General features: G+C 45.1%; 3 protein-coding genes across 3 annotated transcripts; 1 reads left to right on the forward strand and 2 right to left on the reverse strand.

The window, feature by feature from the left end:
- Positions 1–6092: 6092 nt before the first annotated feature.
- slc35g2a (solute carrier family 35 member G2a) lies at positions 6093–11668 on the forward strand. The gene is made up of 2 exons (XM_076749439.1): positions 6093–6528; positions 10085–11668. The coding sequence occupies exon 2, from the start codon at positions 10111–10113 to the stop codon at positions 11464–11466; it is 1356 nt and encodes a 451-aa protein (XP_076605554.1). The 5' UTR covers positions 6093–6528; positions 10085–10110; the 3' UTR covers positions 11467–11668.
- A 2439-nt stretch (positions 11669–14107) lies between these two features.
- LOC143331712 (pentraxin-related protein PTX3-like) lies at positions 14108–16159 on the reverse strand. The gene is made up of 2 exons (XM_076748839.1): positions 15941–16159; positions 14108–14875 (listed from the first exon to the last, which is right to left on the reverse strand). Exons 1-2 carry the CDS (start codon positions 16074–16076, stop codon positions 14241–14243), a joined length of 771 nt encoding a protein of 256 aa, XP_076604954.1. The 5' UTR covers positions 16077–16159; the 3' UTR covers positions 14108–14240.
- A 2119-nt stretch (positions 16160–18278) lies between these two features.
- LOC143331711 (endophilin-B1-like) lies at positions 18279–26149 on the reverse strand. The gene is made up of 10 exons (XM_076748837.1): positions 25544–26149; positions 25231–25372; positions 23961–24089; positions 23715–23848; positions 23456–23548; positions 23206–23289; positions 23078–23101; positions 22744–22833; positions 22378–22478; positions 18279–21700 (listed from the first exon to the last, which is right to left on the reverse strand). Exons 1-10 carry the CDS (start codon positions 25598–25600, stop codon positions 21103–21105), a joined length of 1452 nt encoding a protein of 483 aa, XP_076604952.1. The 5' UTR covers positions 25601–26149; the 3' UTR covers positions 18279–21102.
- Between the last annotated feature and the right edge of the window lie 120 nt (positions 26150–26269).

Consider the following 26269-nt stretch of genomic DNA (forward strand, 5'->3'; position numbering starts at 1 on the left):
GAGTCTTTCATGGTGGATGATCTGCTTACCCGTAGCCTGTTTACGTTTATTTATCAGGTTATACAATTCATTAAAGCTGGAAAATATTCAAAATGATTCTTCTCTAATACTCAAATGCTTCTGTTGTCCTTCTCTGGAGCAAAGGTACAGTCTGTTCAGACATCACCAGCATTAGTCAAAGACGTAAGAAGTGGGTCAGAACAGCAGGGGTTGCCATGATGTCTTTGTCCATGAAAAAAAAAAAAACACGAACATGAATGACATCAGTGCCATATTGTAAAGCAGGAGAAGGATCAGCTGCATGTCAGAGCATCGCTGGAGGGACGGCAAAATATCTTTGTATCATCTGTGATCTGCAGCAATCCTTTGCATGCAATTCTGCCAATATTATACAGCAGGTGCAGAAATTTTTTCTCGACCTTGGTTCAAATCTCTGAACATACATTAATGCATGTACCTCTATGGTAACATATCATATATATTTTGACCCCAGCAGTAACATTATTGTACCCTCTGGCTGCTGTAATTGCGTACACTGATTTAAAGATGTCCACATGTAAGCAGTTATATTTCCACTGGATTACACAATCATGGCTCAGAACAGGCACTGAGCACACAAACACTGCATACACCACTTGTCTGGCTGATTATCCTCTTGTCTTGTACATTTTGTTTTTTCAGTTCATGCTCAGACAAAGTCAGACGAGAGGATGCTGTCTGTGCGGGGTGTTGCAGTGCATTGCGCTGGTTTTCCTTCGGGCAAAATCCTCAACAGTTCAACTTGTTCTGCAGACACTTTCCCAGCTTAATCTGATTCAAATCCTCTCAGTATTTTAGCCTTTGTAGGTGTTTCACTCAGACTACGCCTTACTTTTTAAGCACTTTATGGTGCAGTGTTGAGTCACATAACCAGCAGACTTCCACGGCGCCTGCATCACAACGTCTGGATCCCTTTGCCCCAGTTTTGAGTTTTGACGCAGATTTTTGAGAAACTGTGGCAAACATGGCCGTGCTTGGACTGCACACACGCAACGCGCTCAACGAGAGCGTCCTCCACAGTCCAAAAACTTATCTCAGGGCTGTAACCATGGCAACAGAGGCTGTCTGGTGCGGCATCGGCGCAGCAGAGGCTTTTAGACCGTCAAGGTAATCGCAGGTTATCACTCCGGCAGCCAAGAGGACTGACATCTCCAAACATGTGACGTCTCATTTCAAACCTTCCCTCTTCACTGATGCTGAAACTCGCTCATTTGACGCATTGAGAGCTTTGTAATAAAGGCCTGTTTTATTCTCGGCTCTGTCTCATCTCTGCTGGGGCTGCTGACTAACAGAAGATTTACGTGGCTGCTTTACGTCGGTGCGCCTGCTCTATTTTTAATTTCCTCTGACCTCGCCCGCAGCGTTTTTACTCCTGAGGCTTTTTTTTTTTTGCCTGCAACCTCTCTGACACCCTGTTTCTGACTCTCTTCACATTTTGCCTCCCCTCTGCCTCTTCCTGCTCTTACCCTCCTTCCACATCCCCTCTCTCTTCCTTTCACCGCTGTGGTAATGCAAAATGTATGAGAGGCAGAGTGCTATATTAGCTGGAAAAAACATTACAGTCTATCACAAACCTCACTCGTGAACCGGGCCGTCACGTCCGCCTCCCTCACTGGACACACACATATCACGGACAGAGCCGAGGGTTTGTTTGTCTTTGCTGCTTTGTGTGTGTTTGTGTCGTACAACACCTGCCCAGGCTCCTAATTTCCATAAAGCCTCATTTTAATCCCCATCTTAATCTCATCAGGGGTGTTTTGTCCACTTTTCTTTCTTACCTCCCTCGTTCCTCACCTCCACCGTGGAGGCCCGGTGATGAATGTGTCCTGTCTTTGGTTGCGGTTCGCTTATTTCTGCTCTCATCAGGTCCTGCTGTAATGAGAACAAGCGTTCAGACATCCAAGGACCCTGGCTTTGAATAATGACATCCTGTTTATTGTTCATCAACACCACATGCAGACCCACTTAATTCCCCCGAGACAGAGTGAAGGGTAGTACCGTGAGGAATATTGACTGATGCTGATTTAAAATCTACACCAGTGATTGTTTATTTGTCATAGAAAGCACCAGACTGTTAATTAAACTGTCAAATAAATAATAATTTTAATGTCCTTGAGTGATCTGACTGACAGACTGAGAATCATGATGCGTCCAAAAAGTGTGAAACTGGCAGAGAAACGTCCCAGCCTACGTGTGCTGAAGTGAGAAGCAGACATGGATGTTTGTTCGAGAGGAAGACTGAGGAGGAAAGAGTCCCACATAGCTGAGGTTGCAGCAGAGACACTAAATGAAAAACCCAAATTTAGCGCACTCAAAGTCTCTCTTCCAGCTGCCACTCTGTCCTCCACCATGCTCTATAATTCATTTCATCATGACCAGGCATGGAGCAAGAGAGGCAGACAGCACAGAGAGCTGCTGGATCCTGCCTCTCTGCATCCCTCCATCGCCTCCCTCATCTCCCCTCCCTCCCTCCCTCCCTCTCCACTGCCTCCCTGCTGTCAGCTCATCTCAGCCTCACTTAGCATATTCTTATCACAGCAAGTCGCCATCCCCTCCCCGAAGCCTGCACCTCCGAGTGCGTATATGATGAACCTATTCCCAAAAACCTGGCCGCGGAGCAGTCGATTGAATTTGAACAGTGCCCTAAATAGCTGGGTCCGATGTGTCTCTTATTCACTGTAACCATGGAAACACTAGATATTCCTCCTCATCCTCAGAGAAACAGCTGAAAGCAAATCCATGGAGGAGAAAAGGAAAGAAAGATAAAGAAATGTCAGTTAAATTCTGGACCACCATGCATCTCTCTGAGGAGCCTTGCCACTACAGAAATAGGCCCAGGAGCAGCACACAAGTAAATAAACTTCTTCTACCTGCGCTCCATTTGTCTATATTGAAGTCATTTCACCAGTCGAGACAGCATTTCAGGGGCAGCTATGTGAAAACATCATGCCAGCTGTGTTAGACAAATAAAAGAGTCCAAGTTTAGAGTCTGACATCCCTGATTTACATAATGCTGTTTGTGATTTTTAAGGAGAACAGGGCTCCTGGGAGTAAACTCGAATGCTGTCTTCTGAATGAGATGAGGCAGGGTAGTTTATGAGCATCCATGATCCCTGTTCTATTCCAACAAGAGCCCAGATTCTGGAAGCACTGCTGCAAGGTAAAACGTTGGTAATGGTCTTTAAATTGGAGGTGTCATCTAATTAAGATGAGATCAGTGTTTACAGAGTTGCAGTGAACCTTTGAAGAGAAAATCCAAGTTTCAAAGCTGCACTGCAATGAAACTGGCATTTCTCAATGACATGGAACTGATTTAAAAATGGCATCCTTGCATGCTTATGCGACTTAACGGTGCGCTTTTTAAAAAAATCAATAATGGTTCAAATGATTATGAGTAATGTGGGTGGGGTTGATCTATCTACCATATATCTCTATATGGAGCATTTTAGCAACTCTAACATCAGCTCATTGTTTTGGTTTTATGGCCCGCCAATGTAACTCTTTGGGTCCTGTCTCACCACATTTGTCAACCTCATTTTCAGCAGCAACAGGCAGCTGTGTTTAGGGTGAAAGTTATAAAGAAACCAAAAAAAAAACCCACTGTGCACCAAAGGGCAAAATCCAGGGCTGAAAAATGAAGACAACACCAAAAAGTGCAGTTCTTCGAATGGCCATTTGAGAATGGCTCCAAAAGTGAGTCAATTCCCATAGACCCCCATTTTAAAATGCTCAACCATACAGCAGAAATAAACACGTTTACAGCTCGGTACATAAAAAACTGTTTTGGTCTCTACTCATGGGCTCCACCTCTTCGCCCATTTCTTGGATTAGCTGGGAGTTTGGCGAGGTCGGGGGTGCCAAGATGGCGATGGCTGGAGCCACTGATGCTGAGGTTAACAGTGGCTCTTCAGAAACCTATGGGGGACATTATAGACAGTATGTCCATGTTTAATGCAGTCTCTGCTTTGCCCTACCTGCTCAGCAGAGGGAAATTAATATCGGACTTTCATTTGTTGGTTGGCCACAGACGTGATTTGATGAATTCTGGTATTGTTTTATGTCTACTTAGTACTTAATTGTACTTAATTGCAGCAGTAGTCACTAGTTTGCAGTACAGATGATCCATTAATTGTTTTAAATATCAAATGGCGCTGTTGACAATGATATCTATGTTATATCCTCATCATGGACGAAAGAGCAAGCTTAGTGAAATCACCAGTAATTGGACACACCGATGGACACTGCAGATACAGAAAAATCAAAGCATGTCGCACAGAGACTTTGTTCCATCAATCGCTGCTGATATTTATTGGCTGTGTTACCTCCACAATCCAAATATCTGCGGCAATTAGTGAAGATGGAGAGACATATTTGACTTCCCATCATTTGCTGGGTGCACACTGTATTTGATCTTGATACTGACCGCTGTGCATCTCCCATCATCCCAGTGGAGAAGTCGGCCAGCGAAAAGAGTAGCAGCAGCTGGAGGCTTCTTACAGAATGATGGTCCAACCTGAGAGTGAACACAGCTGCATTTGGCAAAGGTTAATACAGCTCGAAACGAAGCGGTGCGCGCAGGTGTTGCGGCAGCAGAATGTCAAAGCAATTACTGTCAGCTTGCAAATAGATGAAAGTGCGTGAGGTTCTGCAGTGTTTGTGGGTCAAGTGGAGGAAAGAAACTGCACTGAGCTCCTTCAAGATCTGCCTCCTCTTTATCTAATCTCTTCTCACCACTGCTACGGCATTACAGAGTCAAGTCAAATTTTATTTATTTAGCCCAAAATCACAAATCTATGTGTTCCTATGTGAAGAACGTGGATCCAGGAGGAAGACTGAGCGGCTTGAGGTGTCACCAAGCAGAACCTGAGCCACGAGACCTCCTCCCAACCACGGGGACCTCGAAGGAGGAAGGAGGACACACAAACACAGAGGAGGCAGCACAGCTTTCACCCTCAGAGGGAGAGAGAGACATGATAACATGCACACTGCAGTTGCGTTACATTCAGATTTAAACTACAATGTACAGCTGATTATGCAGACAGACACCCAAACTTTACACCCACCTGTAAATGTTGATGTGTTATTCCAGTCTTATTTCTGTGAAGGCTTTCCACAAGATTTTGGAACATGGCTGCAGGGATTTGCTCCCATTCAGCCATAAGAGCATAAGCGAGGTCGTCCAATGATGATAAGGCCGGCTTGCAGTCGTCATATCCCAAAGGTGCTGGATGGGGTTGAGGTCAGGGCTCTGTGCAGGCCAGTCAAGTTGTTCCACAGCAAATTGGTTTCCATATGGATCTGGCTTTGTGTGCAAGGGCATTATCAAGGTGGAACAAGAAATAAGACGCATTCTTCTCTGAAGAAGAAGGAGGCATATTTTATTAATCCCTCAAGGGGAAATTCAGTTTTATTTTTACACACACAGGCCTGACATACACACATACACTAACAGGATTTATGCACATGCATTAATGTATGGAGAGATGTCAGATTGAGATCAGCAGCACCTCAGCAGTACCCAGGAGGTGAACCCTAACCCACCCTACATTTCCAAGTGCCAAGGCAAGTCCCAATTCACTGAACTTCTGCCATCCCAAAGGCTGTCACCAAAGCTGGAAGCACACTGTTGTCTAGAAATCTGCTTATAATATCCATTTGAGCACAGTGCAGTCTTAAATAATGAGTGTTTGGCCTCTCTGCAAATATGGGCCTGTGTGTAAAGGGTGTAAAGGCCCCGCTATTGTGATTTAATGGTGCATATTCCCGAACTAATTAACAATTAATCAAATTGCCACATACATACACATTAAAAAACTGGACTTTTGGGAGAGCTGATATAAGAGTCCCAAGGCAGGATGCCAAAAAAAATACCTCATTTGAATAAGGGGGAGATAAGAAAAAATCTATTTCTGTTCTTAAAACACACACACGCACAAGTTACAAAGTAGTGTTGAGTGCTTATGGTCTATGGGCCCCTCCAGCTTCAACACATACAAATACGGGTCTCTCTCTCTCTCTCTGACACACACACACAGAGTGGGATGACAGATAATATACAAAGATCAGGAAGATATAGTGCTGGTGTCACGCATGCTCAGACGTTATGATTAGTCCCCCCCCTTCTCTCTCTCTCTCTCTCTCTCTCTCTCTCTCTCTCGCTCGCTCTTTGACCAAGCCGAGGAGGAGCATCTGTATCAGCGCTCAGAGGGATGGACGTGCGGCAGCAGGTCGCCACAAAACCCACATTTCCCCCCCGCAGAGTGAAGTGAAGGTGGCCGCAGGTGCCGCGGTCTGGCCGGGCTGAGTCGCGTCGCGGTGCCCTTGAGGAGACTTGCCGCAGGACAGAGAGGAGGAGAGGGTGGTGGCAAGAGAAGAGGAAGAACAAATGGCCGAGGAGAGGTGATGGAGATGGAGATGCTCGGTGAATGACTGAGGCTGACCGAGATTGAAGTTGAACCCGGCGGGATCCGCTGGTTTGCGGGAGAGCAGGTGAGTTTAGATGAGGCATTTTTTTTTAAAACACTGAGTGAACGCTGTAAATAACCCACCTGCTGGTTTATTGATCGGACCACGTTATGCAATAACGCGAAATTGCAGCAGAACACTAATTGGGAAACAATCTGCGGACTCCGCCGGGGTCCATTGATTGACCGAGCTGCCGCGTGCCAATCTGCGGGCGCATGCAGAGCGTGAGCGAGCGCGCGCTTCTCGCCATTCAAGAATTCGTCATGGGTCACGGGTCGGGCTGTCATTGCCGGTCACAACATAATACAGACATGCTGTTTGATGGATGCTGAAAAAAAAACCCCTCATAGTGTGCCAGCGGCGGGATCGAACAGCCGAACAGTCGGCTCCAGCAGAGATGTGATGTTTTGTCGATGTTAAACCACTGTTAAATTGACTCACAACACATACAGCACAACGCTCCTGTTCCCCACCGTGTGTGTGCGCGTGCATGTGTGTCTGTGAGCGTGTGTGTGCGCGTGTCTCTGTGAGTGTGTGTGTGTGTGTCAACCCTCTGGCGTCACAGGGGCGCATCACCGAGGAACCGAGATAACCTTGAGAATAACGTCTCTCTTAGAGAGAGATGTTAACTATACACACCCACTCACTTAAAAACACATATACACATGGATTTACACAATAAATATAATAGCCTTAAGCAAAGGACACACACCCACATATATTACATATATATTTACATCAAGTGATATGTTATGCAATATATTAGATGTCATCAGTCTTACTTTGAATGAATAAGCAATGACATCTGCATCATGCTTTCAGGCTGTTCAACTATTAATGTTGGAGGGCCATTCATAAAGTGATTGTCCTATTAATAGTCCATATCAAAGATGTTATTGCTTTTAAAAGCGTGTAAGACTATAGAAGATGCACATAAACACACCAGGAGGACAGTGAACTGTTTTTTTTTTTTCCTGTCTGATTCAGCAATCAAAGCTTTACCTGCTGCCGGTCGCACTTTGTGCAGGTTTGGTGTCGGCTCGTAGCGGCTCAGTTTAGGGTTGTGTAAGGTGTGAAACAAGCTTTGGAGAGCAGCAGCAGTGGCGGCGGCAGCAGCAGCAGCAGCAGCAGCACTGCAGAGGTAGGCTGCATCATCCAGAACAGTAAATATTACTGACTGAGAAGAGTCAGACAGGAACATCCTGATCTCTTTTGGCTCTTTGTGGTTTCACAGAGCAGCAGATCAGGTTTCCATCTTTCTATCTACCATTCAGTGAGAGTAAATGATGACATCTCCTCGAGTGTCATCAGTGAAAACTCATCCCTGTGGTTATTTTTTTTACTTTATTCAGCGGGCTGTGGAGTTGTGAAACCAAGCCACAGTTTCAGTCAATCCAGACTGAAGCACCATCATTTTAGTGCAGAGCAGATTTACAAGTTGAGCTGATTTGAGACAGAGTTAATTGAGGCTGAACAGTTGGAAGAATAATTCACTTTCAAGTCTGTAGTACCATTTCCTCAAAACTCATATTTCAGAGCAATTTTTGCCATCAGCCAGAGAGAAGCACACAGCTGAAGCCAGCACTCGCACCATGACCCTCCGAGCTGTTGTAATTTGTAACAGGGCAGTTCAGGCTGATCCGTGGGAAAGCTCAATATCTCCAGGGAGAGTAAAGGCCTTGCAGGCAGCCACAAATTCACCGGCTCCCCATGCTACTACCAAATCAAAAGGACTGCAACACCAAGGGTGTGAGCAACAGCAGCAAGCTGCCAGAACTGCTGGCTTTACTCTGCCTGCTGCAGCCAGATCATTCATCCTGACCTTTAAACTCAGGAGAATACAATGAAACTGAAATGCTGTTAAGAGCCTGATGCACAGTGCACAGTGTGGTAGTGGTTAGGATTGGGTGACGTGAAGAGGGGTTATACATTTTTCTGTCAGAGATTTGGTCATACAGGTTCTATGGTAGCATGCATAAGGTCATTGCGGGCAATCAGTGTACAGGACTGCCTGTGGCGATGTTTGTTTTTTATCTTTATATTTATGATTTTTCAATTAATGTGATGACCTAGCCTAGTTTGTCAGCTGTTTAATTTGCTTCAATAGATTAGCCACAAACAGACCTTTATGTTGAGTCATTTTATCCATAAACCGTTTCCAGAAAATGTTCATGATAAACATCAATATCATTTGTAACATTTTCTACACAGTGATCAAGGATTTTATCCATGTTGCACATTGCCACTATTCTCATGTATTCTTTTAAGTGTTTGGCGCTGTCCTAATTTAGCATGCTAACATTTTAAAGTAAGATAGCGAACATGGTAAACATTATACCTGGTAAACATTAGCATTTAGCTCAAATCACCGCTGTGCCTAAGTGGAGCCACACAGAGAGCATGGCTGCAGACGGTTAGCCTTGTTGCTAAATCACATGTTGTGACTGAATTGCCACTTAGGTTGAGTGTGTGCACAGTGAAGGTGTGTTTCACTTGCTGCGATAATGTGACATTCAGTTCATTGCAAATAACAGCTTGTAAACTCTTCATAAGAAATATCACAAGAAAAACAGCACTTTTTTTATTATTCTGCTTTATTCATCTGAATATTGTTTATGTAACATGTTTTTTTAATAGCAGTTCTACAGAGTGCAAGAAGTACTGGCGGTGTACATGCTTGTATACTTGCACATGTATGAAATTCCTTTGTATACAACGAAGACAAGAAGCCAAATTATTTTTGATTAATACTTTGCAACTCCAGGAAACTGTGCTCTATGCTCCATATGCCTCTGCATGAACAAATATTCCACGTTTCCAATGAAACCAGGGGGCTGCTGAGCATTTTACAACCTGAAATGCAGCAGTGGGTATGTGCTGTACAGCACCTGCATGACTGTATTGTTCTGCTGCAGAGACATATTACTACATCAGTTATAGGTTAATCACCCGTGGAGCAGGACCTTGAAGGGAAAAGTTACAGAGACGGAGAAAAGAAAGGGGGGTGAGGCATGGGATGCATGATTTGTATGCCTGTTATTTCTGTAAAATCTGGCGCATCTAATATTTTTACAGACAGAGAACTGATGTGAACAATACTTCTATATTTCCCCTGCATGTGGGGAAGGGAAAGAGAGAGACAGAAAAAGTAGACAGAGAGAGATAAAAGACAAATGAGACAAGAAGCACTTGCTTACGTAACTGTCATTGGCAACAATCTCTAACTACCCTTGAAGGTCATGTCGTCCAAGAAGACTAAAAGGAGCGATAATAGCTGTGCTAATCTGCCATTATGGTGCTGCACGATTCTGCTAATATGAACTTTATGTGAACTCTAATCACACAGGAAAAACAATTAAAGTGGTGATTGCTCAGACGGGCAGAGCTTACGTACATTCGCTGCCAAACACGGGGGGCACATGGGAAGATGTGAGTCACTGCTATGGTTATCCGGGATATTAAAGATATATGAGATATCATGCCGTATCCCGGGGAGAGGCAGCATGAGGGAGAAAAACGAGTGCGTGTGTGTAAATATATTTTATGTGACTCTAAATGTGTCCTTTCTCTTCTCTCGTAGGTGTCTGTCTTCATTAAAGTTTTAAAATGGAGTCCACTCACCTCCTGGGCAGCTCTAAGAAGAGAGTAAAGATCCACCCTCACACTGTCACAGCCAAATACGCCACGCACACCCCCTACTCGCCTCAACCTGGGGTACACACACACTTCCCCCAGCCCGGGGATGAAGGCTACGATGATGCACCGTCTTTTGAGGACTTTGGCTCTTTTCTGGAAGAGACGTCCGACAGGAAGCAGCTGACGGAGGGCAAGAGGTGGCCTTTGACTCTGTTTGGCTCCAAAGACAGAGACGCCACCACCAAACCTCAGGCTGCTGGGGGAGGAGATGGGAGCGAGGGGGGAGCCAGAGCAGCAAAGGGGTCAGGGAGAGGGGTAGGGGAACAGCTGGCCAGTTTTGGGGAGGCTTCTGTGTCTGCGTCTCGGCTCACCTGGGTGGGGCTGGTCGGTGCGGCGCTGGCTCACGGCTGTTTGATCGTTCTGACCCGCCTGGCCTCCGAACACTTCAGCCTGGGCCCCCTGTTTCTGCTCTTGGTTCGGTCCATCGTCCAGCTGCTCTCTGTGGCTGTACCACTGCACAGGGAGGAGAACCCATTCGGACCGGAGGGGTATCGTCTGCGTCTGCTCTGCTACGGCATCGCCTACTCTCTCTCTCTCTGCTGCGCCTACTCCTCCCTGACCTTCGTCTCTCCTGGAAACGGCATGACGACCTGGCGTCTGGCGACCACGGCGCTGTCGGCGACCCTGGCCTTCCTGCTCCTGGAGGAGAGGCTGGGACTGGCTGACGGGATCACCATAGCTGCAGGACTGTGTGGTTTGGGGCTTGTGTTGCTTCCCACAGACGACGAGAGCAACTCAGATGCACCGACTGACCCGGTTGCGTTCTGGCGGGGTGCGTTCGGCTGGTCTCTGTCGGCCCTCGCGGGGCTGTGGATGGCTCTGGCGCTGGTCGGGTATCGGTCCCTGAAGGAGAGGGTGGGAGTGGGCACAGCTTTGTTCACCGTAAGCTGGACGGGCTGCCTGCTTGCCCCGGCCTCCTTGGTTCTGCTCCAGGAGGGATGGTCCTGGCCTGTGAGCGCACCGGCCTGGGGCGTGGTCCTGGGCCTGGTCGCCTGCTCGGTGGCAGCTTTTCTGGGAATGACGCACGCCCTCACCCGACTCCACCCGGCTCTGGTTTCCGCCTCTCAGAGCCTGGAGGTACCTGTTGCCATGCTGCTGCATCTGGCCGTGCTGCCATTGGCTCCCACTGCGCCAGAAGTCGTTGGGAACGTGATGGTCATACTGAGCGTCGGTTGGCTGGTGGCGATGAAGCTGCTACCCTCTCGCGGGGGAGGGCGCCGCCAAAGGGAGGAGTACGAGGAGATTCTGGACTCACCCATCAAATAGACAACTCTCCTCTGCACACCGTCTCTTCCCCTCACTCCCTCCTTCATGACATCAGTTCCGTTGTACATAAGAGACTGTTAAATGTTTATCGGAGCTTTATCTATTTTGTATTGTCCTTTTTGCTTTTGGGAAAGTGCCAATATTGTGTTGTGTGTTATAGTGACTATGTGACGTGACATTAAAATCTCTCTGATGAACACAACCCATTCCTGAAGCCCCTTGTAATCAGTATCTCGCCTCCTTAAGAGTGTTTGCGTGTGTGTTTGCGTATATTGGCTACATTTCACAAGACTGTAATGTCAGTCGCTTTTACCAGCCAGCTGAGGGGTAGCCAAGGACTGATGCCATTTATTTGGCTGCTGGCAAGAGAGAGAGAGAGAAAAGACAGGAAATGGGAGGGAAGAGAGAAGTGCGAGAAGATAAATGGGGGGTAGAGAGGGACAGGATGATGGGATTGGCATACAGATAAGAAGCAGGAGAGAAAGGAGAGTGACGGCAGATGACGAAACGGAGATGAAAGAGAAGGAAGCCAGGGCAGAGAGCGAGGCTGATGGCGGCTGGGTATTGTGCTGTGTCTGGCCAGCTGGCTGATAAAAACATTGGTCTATGAGTGAGGAACAGTTGTTATGTCTAAGAGCGACCTGTCAGACACTCAAGCACCGTCACTCTGCTTTTCTTCCCTCATCATCAGCCTCCTGCTTTCCTTTTTTCCCCCTGTGTCTCTTTTTCTCTGTTTTCCAGATGAATGAAGCTGCAACATGAAATATGACAAATCTTCCATTCACTGAAATCCCCACACAAACCACACAGAAGAAGACTTTTAATGACAACAAGTGCCGCTGCACTGAACAGACCCGTGTGTGTGTGTGTGAATGCTGGATATGATGCTGGAACAGGTCTGGACATGAGGTATAACTGCTATCCTTGTTACTCCACCTTGACGCTCCTCTGATTTTTGCCAGTTGTGATGTTTAAGAAATAGGCCAGAAGAAAAAAAGGCTTAAGATCTTGCCTGGTATTCTCCACAAAGCTGCAGATTTACAAGGAAAGGTGCGCGCACACACACATACACAGGGGCACAGACACAAGTATGCATTCATGCCACGGTTGTGAGCGTTTCATTAGTGAAAATACTCATGTGATGTCAGCCTGCTGGCCTAATTAAACGCACATATGGTTCAAATGTTCTTTGTTGCCCAGAGCTGGACTGTGACTACATACATTTAGTGACACAATCATCAAGTACTTGTATCTAACGTGTGTACTTTCATTTTATGCTACTCCATACTGCTACTACTACTACATTTTAGAGGAAAATATTGCACTTTTTTTACTCTGCTGGTTAAGATTTTACAAACAATCTATTACCATTTTGTAAAGTATGATGCTAAACTCCCTAAATATAGACTGAATAAAGTATTTCAAACTAGCTCGCACACTGAAATGCTGCTTACAGGTGAATATAATAATTCTATCTGCATGATATGTAATAATATATCACTGACTGGAGTCTTTCTACTGCAGAAAACCTTTGGCAAATTTTGCAGATAATACTTTTAGTGCAGTATTTTGACATTGTGGTACTTTTTACTTTTACTTAAAGGACCAGCATGTAGGATTTAGTGGCATCTCGCAGTGAAGTTGCAGATTGCAATAGATTTACCTGTCGCTTCGCCCCTCCTGTTCCAAGCCTGTAGGAGAACCTGCGGTGGCCATGAAACTTGTGGAAACTCGAGGCCCTCTCAGGAGCCAGTGTTTGGTCTGTCCGTTCTGGGCTACTGTAGAAACATGGCGGACTCCGTGGAAGAAGACCTGCTCCATCTGCAGAAATAAAGAGCTCATTCTGAGGTTACAAAAACAGATTTTCAGGCAATGGTACGCTTATGAAAACATACTTATATAATCCTTTTCTGCAAATAGATTCTCCTAAATCCCACACACTGGAGCTGTAAGTTAAGGATCTGAATACTTCTTCCATCACTGAAGAAGTATTCGCCCTTTCTCTCTGCTTCCTTGTTTGCTCAGTTTCCTCTGTAGCTCTAGTAAAAATCCACAAAACTAAAGCATAAATATTTTAAAAATGAATGAAGAGGTGATCTGGGATTAAAGACCGAAACTATAAAATACATGGAAAGTACCTTCAGTCACCACCAGCCACTGCATGGTATAAAACAATGAACGTGTGTGTGTGTGTGTGTGTGTGTGTGCGGCTGCGGGAGGGATGGGCTGCAGTGTAACAGCTGTGGCAGGCTTCATAAATCAAAAACACTCGGAGCATCGTTAAGTCGCGGCCTCTTAGCATACAGACTCTTAAAGCAGCTAATGAGAGGGTGAGGTTTGCCCAGAATTAATCACGATCCAAAACCTTTCACACACTTTTTTGTGGTTGTGGGTATTTGCAGACATCGCCACAACTACACAAGCACTGAGGTAGTGGTGCAAAGTCTGGCACGTGCCCGGATGGAGCGCATGCACTGACTCAGACAAATGAAAGTGTAGGCATGTGCATAAACACATGAAAATGAGTTGATTACTATGTGGGAGGAGGGAGGAAACCTTTCCATGAGGCTGATTAGGTTGTTTAATACGTTTTTATTCATTATAGTCAACCCACAACATTTATGGTACATTTAAATTCATTGTCACCAGAAATAAACAAGCTTTATTGTAGAAAAGGCGCTTTAAGAGTGAATTAAAAAAAACGAGTATGTGCAAAATCATCATCACTGGAGTGTCCCCAGTCAATCATGTATTTTTCTTTCCCTCTGGACAATTCATGTGTCTCCCCTGTCCTTCCTCAATGTTCCTTCCTGCTCTATCACTCTGTTCAGCTGCAGGTGAACCTTCTGCAGCTCCGTTACGAGGGCAACCAGGGCTCTTTCCATTGTGGCCATGTCCAGAGGTGGACTCACTTCCTGTTCCTTCAGGACAGATGGGGATGGCTTCATCCCCAAGCCAGATGCTGCTCCTAAACCTTCAAATGTTGGTTGCTGCCCCATTCTGCTGTCTGCTGCTCCTGATGGCACCTCTCTGTGGCCTCTACCTTCCTCCAGCCGCTTCAGACGGGCATTCCCCTCATGGCTGCTGTGCAGGAGGTGCTGCAAGGTAGCGTTTAACCTCCTCTCCCTCTCTGCTTCCTCCTCCCCGAGCTCCGCCAAGCCTTGTTGCAGCCTGACTCTCACCTGCTCTGCTTGCGCCCTGCATGCTGACTCCAGGCTGGGTAGACACTGCTGGCCTGTCCCCTTAGCAAGCTTGTCCACCTGGGCCCTGAGAGAGACCATTCCTCTACAGCACTGCTCCAGAGACTCCAGCAGCATGGTCTGCCTCATGTGGGAGTCCTCCAGAGCGATGAAAAGCTTGTCCCAGCGAGAGAACTCTGCAGTCTGGCATGGTGTTGTTGGAGTTTCTCCTGTAAACAACAACCACAGGGATGCATCAAGTATACAGCCCCACTGTCAGCTGATAAGTTATTAACATTAACATGAACCAAACACATCCAAAATATCAACATTTATTTCATTTATTATATCTGGTTCCACTTGGACCTGTCAATCATTTATGAAGTGCAATGGCTTAGTATAGTGGATTTAAAAGGTTAAACACTTGCCCAGTCCAAAGCCTTATGTTTTTTGGACTGACTACACGTAAGTGCTGCTCCTTATGAATTAAGTACATTAAACTCCGGTTTGCCCTTTGCTTATGGCAGCTATTAGTTGAGGTTTCCCTGCCAGAAAATTGGGCGCCCACCTGATAAAAGCCGGCGATATAGCTGTTAAAAAGAAGAGTCCCGACCAGCTTTAATGTATGCTCACAATACAGCTGCAATAAACAATAAAGAACACAAAATGCACTTTGTAATTTCACTCTTATAACACGCCCAGTTGATTTCTCCCACAGTGCCATCCTTAAAGTACCAGGAACCAGTTTTACTGTGTTATTTGGCTGTGCTGCTAAGTGTTACTGACCAAACATACAATTTCCATACACACCACAGTGGTTCCACATTAAAGGAAACATTACATGTTACAATTACATAAACATTACATGTTAAATGTTGGTAGAAATTGAGCGATTTCAATTTCTAACATAAGTGTTTAGAACCAGATTTCTCTCTGTTTGAACACATGAAAGCTAAACTCAGAATGACCTGTGACCGACCTGACGTTACACTTCTTCTATGACGGCTAAAGATGGCATCATCTGTATAAAAATGCACATGATAATGTGGACTGACAGGAATGTTCTTGTCAGTGCATGTAGTGAAGTGGACCAACAGTAGACCCTTGCAGTACTTGTTTACTTAGCTAATCTAGACGAATAAATCAGTGTGTGTTGATGAATTTTTAATCAAAACGCCTAAGAATGATTTTATTGGCTTAATGAAATCAGGCACGGCAGCTGGGGACCAAATTCTTCACAATGAGCCATCTGTCCAAACAAGAAAGGAACAAAAGGATAGATAAACAGAACTCACCCTCCCGCTGGGCCTGAGAGATCTCGTTGTCGTAGTTGTCAGCGTAGTTCCCTTCATACTCAGCCTCATTCACACACAAGGATGCACCCAGGAGGCCAAGCACACACAGCACCCGCCAGGTCGTCGACACATGCATGATGCAGCTCTGAACGTGCTGCTTTTCACAGAAATATCTGGTAAGATCAGGTGTTTGTCACCCAGTTTTCCAGCTGCTCTCTCTCCTCTTTTCTTCACCCCCTTTAAAGCTCCCCGCACTGAGCCAACTGCTGCGGGTGCTGAGTTTATAGCCAGGGAGGAAGGAGGGGAGTTAAGGAGGGTGGGACGGAGGTGGGGGGTGCTATGGAGGTTGGGTTGAGTAATGCTTCAGTGGAGGTAATGTGTCAAAAGTCAAAGTGAGTGGGAAATAGGGGCATTATGGGGAAAGAGAGGGGGAGTTACAGGAGTGTGGGGAATGCTAGGCTTAAAAGAAAAGGATGGAGGGAGGAGAGCAACAGAGGAGTGAAGCGGGGTGAAAGGAAGACCCACCAGGTAGAAGAAAAACTGTTTGAACATGTATGTTTCAGATGCTTGAAAGAACTTTAAAACAAGACTATATGACATTTTAGGAACATCCGTCACCTGCTACTGTACAGCCTCACGTAGAGGTCAGGTCTGGGTTTTAGCATTTAGCATTATCCTGCAATTTTCATTTTCAAGCTGCCTGTGTGAGGTCATAATCGTACTACGTAAAATCTCTTTCAGACAAATGTAAGTGTCTTCACTTCAATGTTTCTATATTATTAAAGATTTGAGTCTTCAAATCAGTTGAGGTTCAGCTTCATTGTCATTCATTGAAATGTAGGTGTTGCCTCCTTCATGCTTCAGAAATGGCATAAATGGCTTAAGAAATCTAATTAGAAGTAGAGAACATAGAAGGAAACACCTCAGCAGTGGTAATAATGAAAGAAAAAATACTATATTTTTAAAGGAAACTTCCATTTATGTATATACCTGCATTAAAAACGGGCAATATGTACAATATGAACTGATTTCTTCTTTTACAGTAGCCAAACTTGACCAAAATCTAATGATCCCTAAAAATAGATCATCTTTCATCAATAAAAGAAGGACACCATTATGATGGGCTTCATTCTTAAATCCTCTACAGCCATATTTACACTGTGCACACAGGACATTTCAGTCCTCGCTGTCTCTCTAAGGTCTGTCGGCCTCTTTCACTCCTCACTCTGTGCATTGACACCAAATCCCTTAACCAAAAAAAAGTCTGTGTTATATTTTAAGCTTTCAATTAGCTTGTTTTTACCAGTTAAAATAAAACTTTGCTGCTCAGCAACACTGGCTGTGATTGCATTTTGTTGCCTGGTTACTTTGTCAATTAAACATTGCAGGAGGAAGAATTAGGAGTTATTGGACTCTTGGCATGGCCAGATGACCGCTCTCTTAAAGACAGAGGGCTCTGGTCAACAGGTGTTAAGAAGCAGAAGTAGGACATGTCAAGGTCAGAGGAAAAGCCTTGACCTCTCTACTCTCTGCAGACGTCCAGACTGAGCTCCCCCCGCAGATGTCAGCATGTCTGCCAGTGGCTATGTTTGATTTTCCCTGTCTGGTGGGCTCTAATTGTAGCAGAGGGACTAATTGGGGTGGGAGCAGGCAGGTTTATCTCAGGAAAAGAGAGAACCTGCAGAGGAAGAGGTGGACAGAAAGCGAGAGGTGGACAGTTGGTGAGGAAAACTACAGAAGGACACAGGAAATTTGTAGGATTTTTCCTTTCCTCATTGCAGCAAAAATACCTCACTGTGAGCAAAGGTGTGCATTTCCCTGGCCCAGTTTCATGAAAATGAAAGTCATTAGGATCCCATCAGGAGAGCATTAAATTTATATGCTAGACCTCACACATGTGATTGGAAACTCAGTGTGTATACATGTCTGAATCAGCTGGTGATGTCATCTTCTCCCCGTTGATGCCCACCTGAGGCCTCCGCCTTTTATTTCTCTCTATAGGTCATCTTTCTATTTAGGTCATCATGACTCCATAAAAGAGGGAGCTACATTTATCAGCAGCCACCAGACGCTGCTTACCACCCCCACCTGCACACCACACCTACAGCTTAGCTGTCACACAAAACACTCCCAGCTGGCAGTGAGGGGGAGGAGTGATGAGAGATGAAGAGGATGGAAAGGGAAAATGACAGAGGGACGGACGATGCATGTTGGATTTAAAGAGGAAGAGGAGCAGATCCTGTCGTCTGGGTTGTCCTGACAAAAACTAGAGATGCAGAGGAAAATGGGACAACGGGTGGTGTCAGCAGAGCTCACATTAGCTAAAAACAGACGGTTTAAAACAGCAGCAGGACTTTAATGATGAACAAACCACGGACTAACAGCAAAGTCAGCCAACACAGGCCAGTTTTACGAGAACTGGGTGTATCCTGTTTTTATCCCCAATATGTAGGAAGGAGAGGAAACCATGGAGATATGACTGAAATACAGTATGCTGTAAAACAATAGAGCCATTGTATGAATATAGCCCACTTATAATAATGAGTAATGTTAAAAGGAGTGTATTAGTTGATGATTATGTTCTAGCTTAATGATTTCTAAAAACAGTGCAGTGACAGACACGGTTAGGACTCAAAATACTAGATATCTGAGCTAAAACAAGCCTTTAACACTGTGGAACATGGCCTGCTGAGGCTGAGGTTGTTTCACACAGGGTTATATGATCGCTCAGGTAGGACTGCGTCAGAGTCAACGGGCACAGTTCAAACTGGCTTACTGTCTGAAGTGGAGTACCTCAAGACGTTGTACTTGGCCCACTTTTAATTCTTCTTTACATAAATAATTCAAGCTAAGAGGAAGCAGGTTGCCATCATCCTTTTACTGGTTCTTAATTATAGTCGTTAGTTGTACATGAATGTATCAGCACAGTATTTCTGCATGTTGGACTCTGGACATTGCAGCACATTTGATTTGTCACCAAATCAAAACCAACCAAAGCCGTCCTGTGTTCTGCTCCAGGCACGTGGAATAGTCTGGAAAAACAATTCAAATGGATAAATCTGGCATTTCTGACAGAATTCAAAACCAGTGTAGTGAAAAGTGTATGGTACACGACTCTACATACAAACAGTCGGTCTGTGCTCCTCAGGTAGAGGAAAGGCCCAAGCCAAATATAATTAGAAACATCCCAATTTCCTTTATCTGATTTCATAACTCACTCATGTTAACCCGACCTGCAAAACAACATTTCAGCGTCCGCTTCCTTCCTGTATCACGAGCAGAAAATCAGAGAGGTGCTGACAAACAGGGCTCATACCGGAAATTATAAAAACAAGCTGGAAACGTACCAGGAAATTGCTGTATCAGTGTGGCTGAAAAGCACTCTTCTGCTCTCCTTGTGCTGAGTCATGGGAAAGCTGCAGGACCAAAACACGATTGAATCTGTTTTTAAGTGCTGGCTGCGCCTCCTGTGAGGCCCCTCGGACATACAGAGCTGATGTAGTGCTGTAATCTAAGTCTTTATGGTGTTATTGAACTGCAGGCCTCCTGACTGTACTCAGATCAATATCGCGTAACCTGAGCTTAATCGATCTTATCTGCCTCAGACTGGAAAGAGGTGAAGAAGAGGGAGCAAAATAGATGCACATACACATCACATGTTTTTGGCGTGTGTGTGTGCATGTTAAAATTTTGAATAATACTACAGTCAGTGAAGCAAGCAAAGCATTACTGCAAGCTTCATGGTGTGTAAACATGATTTGAAATATTACTGGACTTGCCCTGGGAGGCCTGATCAAGACCTCAACCTAGACATGGCCGTGTGTGTGTGTATGTGTGAATGTAGGTCAAGAGCTTTGGCTGGTGCACCAGAATACATGAGCGAGAGGCCAGCAGCAGATCTGAACGGGGATTTAACAACAGAAACACCTCGACAGCAGAACAAAGACAGGATACACACTCGATTTTGACTGACGCGACCTCAGAGTTTGCATATTTATTTCCACAGCTTCACATGGATCAAGAGAAAACTCCAGCCTCGCACTGACATCAGCTCGATGTACATGTGACTGAATTACGACTGCGTTTACACGCTTCAAAACTGGCAGCAGCTAGGATGGAGAATACTGCAGCTATCCATACAAACACACACACACACACATCTTTACGTATTGGGACAAAAGCGTAGAGCTTAGAGCTGGAGGGCGATTACATCAGTAGGACCAGAGCTACATTTGGTGTGTTTCCATCCAGGGTCCCCAGAGCAGACCCACACCACAGCAGAGCGAGCCTGCCCTCACAAAGAAAATGAACAACATCTGGACATGGAAAGTTCTACCCGTTTCACCTAGTGAGGGATTTAAGGGGGTAAAAGTGAATATGTGATTGAGCGTGTGTGTTGGGGGGGAAAGCACCCACACTATGTATAGGGAAAATATTTTATACCGCAGCATAAAGGTCCCGTTCAGCTTGGTGTTTTGTCACCTCTCTGGACTTCCCAACACACACGCACAAGTAACAAGGTTCGTATGGAAAATGACCTCAACTTGTACCGAAATGAGTCAGGAGGTGGCCGAGTCACGTACGTATACACACACACACACCTCTCTTTAAAGGTGTCACAGGTTTGGGGAAGCCGTAAACACGGGTCACTGGCAGACGTGGACACGGAGACACTCACATGTGGAGACGCACACATACACTTGGCACAAAGCGTCGTTAGTTCTCTCATTTTAGCTACATGTAAAAAATGAGGATTTAGTTTCACAGACTGACGTTTTACAATCGCGCACGACAAATATAACAGTCAGACCTCGTCTCCCGGCCAGAGGCGAGGAAGTATTACACATCCACTGAGAGACTGATACTCGGCAGTCAACGTTTTCACACAACATGAATAATATATGACTATGGCTAAAGGCTACAATTATTGTGGCACTATATCACGTTTAGAAAAATAAGCACTTTTACAACCACTTCACATAATCTTGCCTATGGGATTAATTAAAGTTTGTTTTAACGTACCACATGTTACAATGATTGTGCATCTGTTCCTTTCTAACACAGTCCGTACTCTTGGATCTCCGATCCCATTTACCGCCGGACGAACTCAGCTGGAGCCCTGATCAAAGTCCATCCCAGCTCACTCCGCTAGACATCAGTCTCTACTGAACCACAGCCTGACTGTCTGATGATGACTCCAGGACATCTTCACCATTAATGGCGGGTAGCTCTACTGTTTCATTGGTTGCTTGGGGCTCAGCTGCGATGCCATTGGTTGTCAGGGTCTCTACAACCACCTCGTCGGTTGTTAAGGTCTCACTAGCTACTGCGTTTGCGGCGTGAGTCTCATCTGAGGTTGCGCTGAGTTCGGAAGGCGGGCCAGCTGTTGTCAGACTACCTGCACCATTGCTCACTGCAGCTGCTGCTCCGTCAGTCGTTCTGCTGGGTGTCGAGATCTGGTCTGTTGGGTCAATGACTGAACGTTGGCCGGCTGCCTGACCAGCAGTGGACAGGGTGTTGTTATTGTTGTTATTTGTCTGATGGGGGAGCTGTGAGGTCACAGAGGTTTCAGTTCCGGGCGGTGAACTTAAGGTCCACGAGTCCTGGTCGAATTCTGGAAGTTGGTGGACGACTACGGGAACTGGAGTGACTTGATTTAACCCGACTGGCTCATTGGCTTCGTGGTTGCTTGCTGATGGCTGATTAACTGCATTACTGACTGCTGACTGCCAGTTGTTGGAGCAGAGGACAGCTGGAATGCTGTAAGGAGAAGCAAAATCACAAGCAACCAAAATGAATTTGCTTTAAAAATGACTCTCAGTAGTCTTGTGTTCTTCGGGAGACCAGATGTCCTGGCTCCGGCAAATACATCTTTCTAGCGAAGTCGGGCATCTTCTTTGCCAACTGGGTTACAGCTTTGAATAACAATAAAACAAAGAACGGATTGCACCCCATGTTGTACTAAAGATGCACATTTTGCAGTGGTATTTAGCTTCTGAATTGGCCGTTTCTGTTGAAAATAGCTTTTCCTTCTGTCCTGAGACCTTGATGAATGCTCATTCAGAGTGCAGTTTGTCAGTTCCCTATGAAAACCCCATATCTCAAAAATATTAACTTTTATGAGCTTCAGAAAAAAGCAATGTTTGCAGTTTCTCAGATGATCCAAAAGGTTTTTATTATTATTATTATTATTATTATTATTATTTTCTTTTTATAAAGATTAAGAAATAATATTTTTTCTCGACCCATTCAGGAATGCTTCATTAAAATCTTCATAATGGGAGGCACATGGTTTACACTGGGTTGTGTGAAAAAACTGTTAGAAAACTTCTAAACTTTAAACTCATGTTGGTGTTTCCAAAGCAACGTGGGACTTCCACGCTTTAGTTTTGCCATATAAAGATTTAGTCCTCGGGTTGAAAACCAGCGGTACAGACCTGGCCAGCTGTCTCTGAAGCTCCTGAGCGTGTTGGTTACACTGGTCGAAGTAACAGGCCTGAGCCTCCACAAAGTCCATGAGGCTCCGCATGTGGTTGGTCTGGAAAACAACAACACAAGACACAAAAACAACAAGACAGATGATGGACATGAAGAGTTAAAACAATCTGTTGAAACTGACATTTTAACAGAACGGATTCTCTCTATGTGAGGAGGAGATATTGATTGGCACACTACAGTGAATTTCTATTTCCTAAAACAGAAAACAACAGAGTTTTGTTGAGCACTGGTTATTTTGTTGTGTATTTAATGTACGTGTATACAGCTTATGTTATAATTTATATTATATACATTTATACACATACGTGAGTGTTGCTGATTCCTTCCACGACTCGTCTTGTCATTTCTGACTGCCGATCGAACAGACTCTGAAAGATCCTCAGCTCCATCTCTGCCTACACACACACACACACACACACACACACACACACACACACAAAATAACCATTTTATGGTCTTCCTAATTATGCTGAGCTTTTTTTCCCGAAGATTTCCCATTAGCAAAATCCAAATCCCTGAAGGGCTTAAGTCTAAATGAACTAAACAATAGAGAGAAAACTGCTATTGGACAACACGATGTGCTATATAATTCTAGAACTGCTGGATCCTGCATGCATGCAAAGATTAACATGAACTTACCTGAGAGATTTCCTGAGCCCATATCTGATTGGATGAGAGAGACAGAAGAGGACAAATTACTTACTCAAAGACCAAACTGAAAGCTTGGCTGTGCTCATCAATGTTCATGTCCCTTTAGCATCACTGACCTTTAGCCATTTAACACGCAGGAAGCTGAACATGTAGGAGACTTGAGACAAGTAGTCATCGTCCAGTGGGTTTGCATTCAGGTTCTGACGATGTGATGTGAAAAAGCAGGAAAGTGCAATGAACAGATATTATATTAGATTTTTGGTGTGTTTTTGGATTGTACAGGTATGATCAACACACTGAAGATAACTGATATGTATTTAAAGCCTGTGTTTCTAATCAAGTGAAGGTCAAGACACGATAACTCACTCTGGCCTCTCTGTCGGCCTCGTGGGCTTTCCTCAGTCTGGTCTGTGCTATGTCCAAGTCCAGACGCTTATTCACCAACATCCGGCTCTCATTCTATGACAACACACACACACACACACACTTATTAAAAAACATGGATACAAACAATTTAAAACACAGAATCGAGAAGAAGCAACTGAGAGTGAGACATCCAAAATCTGCAATTAAGAGCTTCAGTCACAGTGGTGTAGGGTGTGTACATGTGTTTTGTGTGTGTTACCTGTATGGTTCTGTACTCCTCCTCAGTGAAACTCCTCAGAGGGGTGAGAAAGTGGATGTTAGTGCTTTGGACAAAGTTCCTCTCCGCCTCGCCAAACCGCTTATGAGCCTCTCCACACCTGAGCAGAGCCATTCCTGAACACATTAATTGTGCATTATTGTTACCCAGCATCTCTGCAACGTATTCCCTGATGTGATGTAAACCATATCATTCAGACGAACACTGTCCACATTAACGTGTACTCACCATAGGGTGTGTTGGACCCCATCTCCAGACCAGCCTGGGTCATTTGGTCACACAGCACCTCATGTGCACGAGGCCGTGGTGGGACGCTCCAGTCCAGATGCTCGTACAGCCGGTCCTCTAACCGTGCTCCTGTTCATCGTGGATCAGAGCTCAATTCAGGTTCCAGGGTTTTGGGGCCCTGTTTACACTTGACATTAACCTGCATCTTGAGTGATCTGATCACAAGTGGACAGCTTGAAGTACAGGTGTGAATGCAAATGCTATGTCTGAAAAAGATGCATGTTAATACCAGGGGTAAACAGGCTGTGACAAAACCTCATGAAACCCCTTACGACTGGTGTCAAAAGCAGGTGTCAGGATAGGGCACTTTAGACGGACAGTAACAGTCAAAGCGCCCCGTTAAATATCACTAAAGGCTGCTTGATCAGTAGGCAGTTGCTTTCCATAAGCCCATGAGGTAAACCTCAGGAAAACAGCAATTATTCTTCAACGAGACTAAAAGCCCTAAAAGGTCCATAAACATGACATGATCTGCAAATATATTCCTGACGAATAAACATATGAGATTATTATTTCTGGCAGCTGAATGGCCCCTTTATTTGATAGGTTACAGACCACATCCACTGGTAATTCCATTATCCGAGGTAATTGGATTCAAACAGGCAAAAGAAAGACCATCCCGACTCATCTGAACAGGCCAATTACAGTCAAAGCAAACAGAAGAGCGCAGACTGTAGGAAGGCAAATGGAGCTGAAACACCGGGTCCCAGAGGTAAAGCCTCAGTCATCATTCAGCGCTTTTAAGGAGACCATAATGGCCGGCCTGGAGCCCACTTGTTGCTGATGTCTGCAGCTGGTTGTGTTTTGATGATGATGAACATGATGATGGTGGCTTTATCGGAACAAAATGTTGACGTCAGTTTATCTGGACGTGCAGTGCAACGCACTGAATGTACAAGTAACACATGCAGGAAGCTGACGTGAGTTCTCATTGAAATCACACCAACACATTTAATGACTTCTTATACATAAATACAGGTAGATCATTTCTCTCCACGTACAAAAGAGGTAAGTATAATGGACTTGTGTTTGCCTGTGGTAGAACACGCGTTTTATCAGGGATGTAAGGAATGTACTGTGTATTAGTGACTTTATCAATTAACAGGGTACAATTTGGTGGTAATGTCTAAACTGAGACTTCATAAATGTGGTACTTGCGGACCACTTCTACAAATAAGTACGAATAAATAAACCATTTTCTGCCTCTCACCGGGGTTGGGCTGCAGTAAAACCTCAGTCTGGGAGATTATCTTGTCCGTCCAGATCTTGGTTGCGTCTGCCCGGGCCAGGAGCTCCTCTAGCCCGGGGTCCAACTCTGTCTTGTCCGCCTGGCCAAGACTCTCCTCCGTGTACTGCCGTGGAAGAACAACACCACAACTACTTAAAAAAACCCCCCCGCTATTACTTCATAATCTTCTGAAAGAACTACGGTACAGTACAGTTCAATAACAGTACATCGCTGACGACATGTTGATTTTTGACTAATTAACTTATCGCATGTGTTTTTCTGGTGGTCTTTTTACCTGAACAGCCCGGTTGATAAACTGACCGGCATCCACAGCCAACCGCGTCAAATCCATGGCAACGTCTCCAAGGTCGCGCGCTGTCCCCGCTGCTCCGACAGAACGTCACCAGTCCGAAGCTAACGTTAGCGTTAGCTAGAAGAAGCACAGTGACCAACTAAAGCCAGCTAACCTCGTCATGGCCTCAACTGTTTACCACCACTCTGTTGGCCAGATTACGGTCCGTTAACACCGACCGGCCGAGCACATGAAGACGACGGAAGCACCTGCGTGAGATGCTGACAGTCTATCCTCCGGCCATGCTGAGCGCTCCCTCCAACAAGTACAGCTGGTCTAACGTTACACCCTCGGTTTGACTGTAACGGCGGACATTCAGTAAATCAGCGTGTGTTCATTTATGCGGTTATCTCCGTTTTCTTGAAGGGTTTTGAATTTGCTGCCTCAACCGCTAACATCACTGCACCGTGTGACGGAAACCTGAAAATACTAGTCCGTTAGACAGCTAATTAGCTGTGCACATACTGGCTTTGGTAGCGATCTTTAACCGGGTGAAAACACGGACAAAAATATAACTGAAGGCATCATAACGGTAGAATATACCGTTACATACTTCCTGTAGCGACTTTCATAATAAAAGCATAATCTCAACACACATAGGCGACTCAATGACTAAACACACATAAAAAAACAAGACATTAACCGCAAAATAGAACTCAACATTTGGTT

This window comes from Chaetodon auriga, chromosome 14 (genome assembly GCF_051107435.1).
Source record: "Chaetodon auriga isolate fChaAug3 chromosome 14, fChaAug3.hap1, whole genome shotgun sequence".
NCBI lineage: Eukaryota > Metazoa > Chordata > Actinopteri > Chaetodontiformes > Chaetodontidae > Chaetodon > Chaetodon auriga.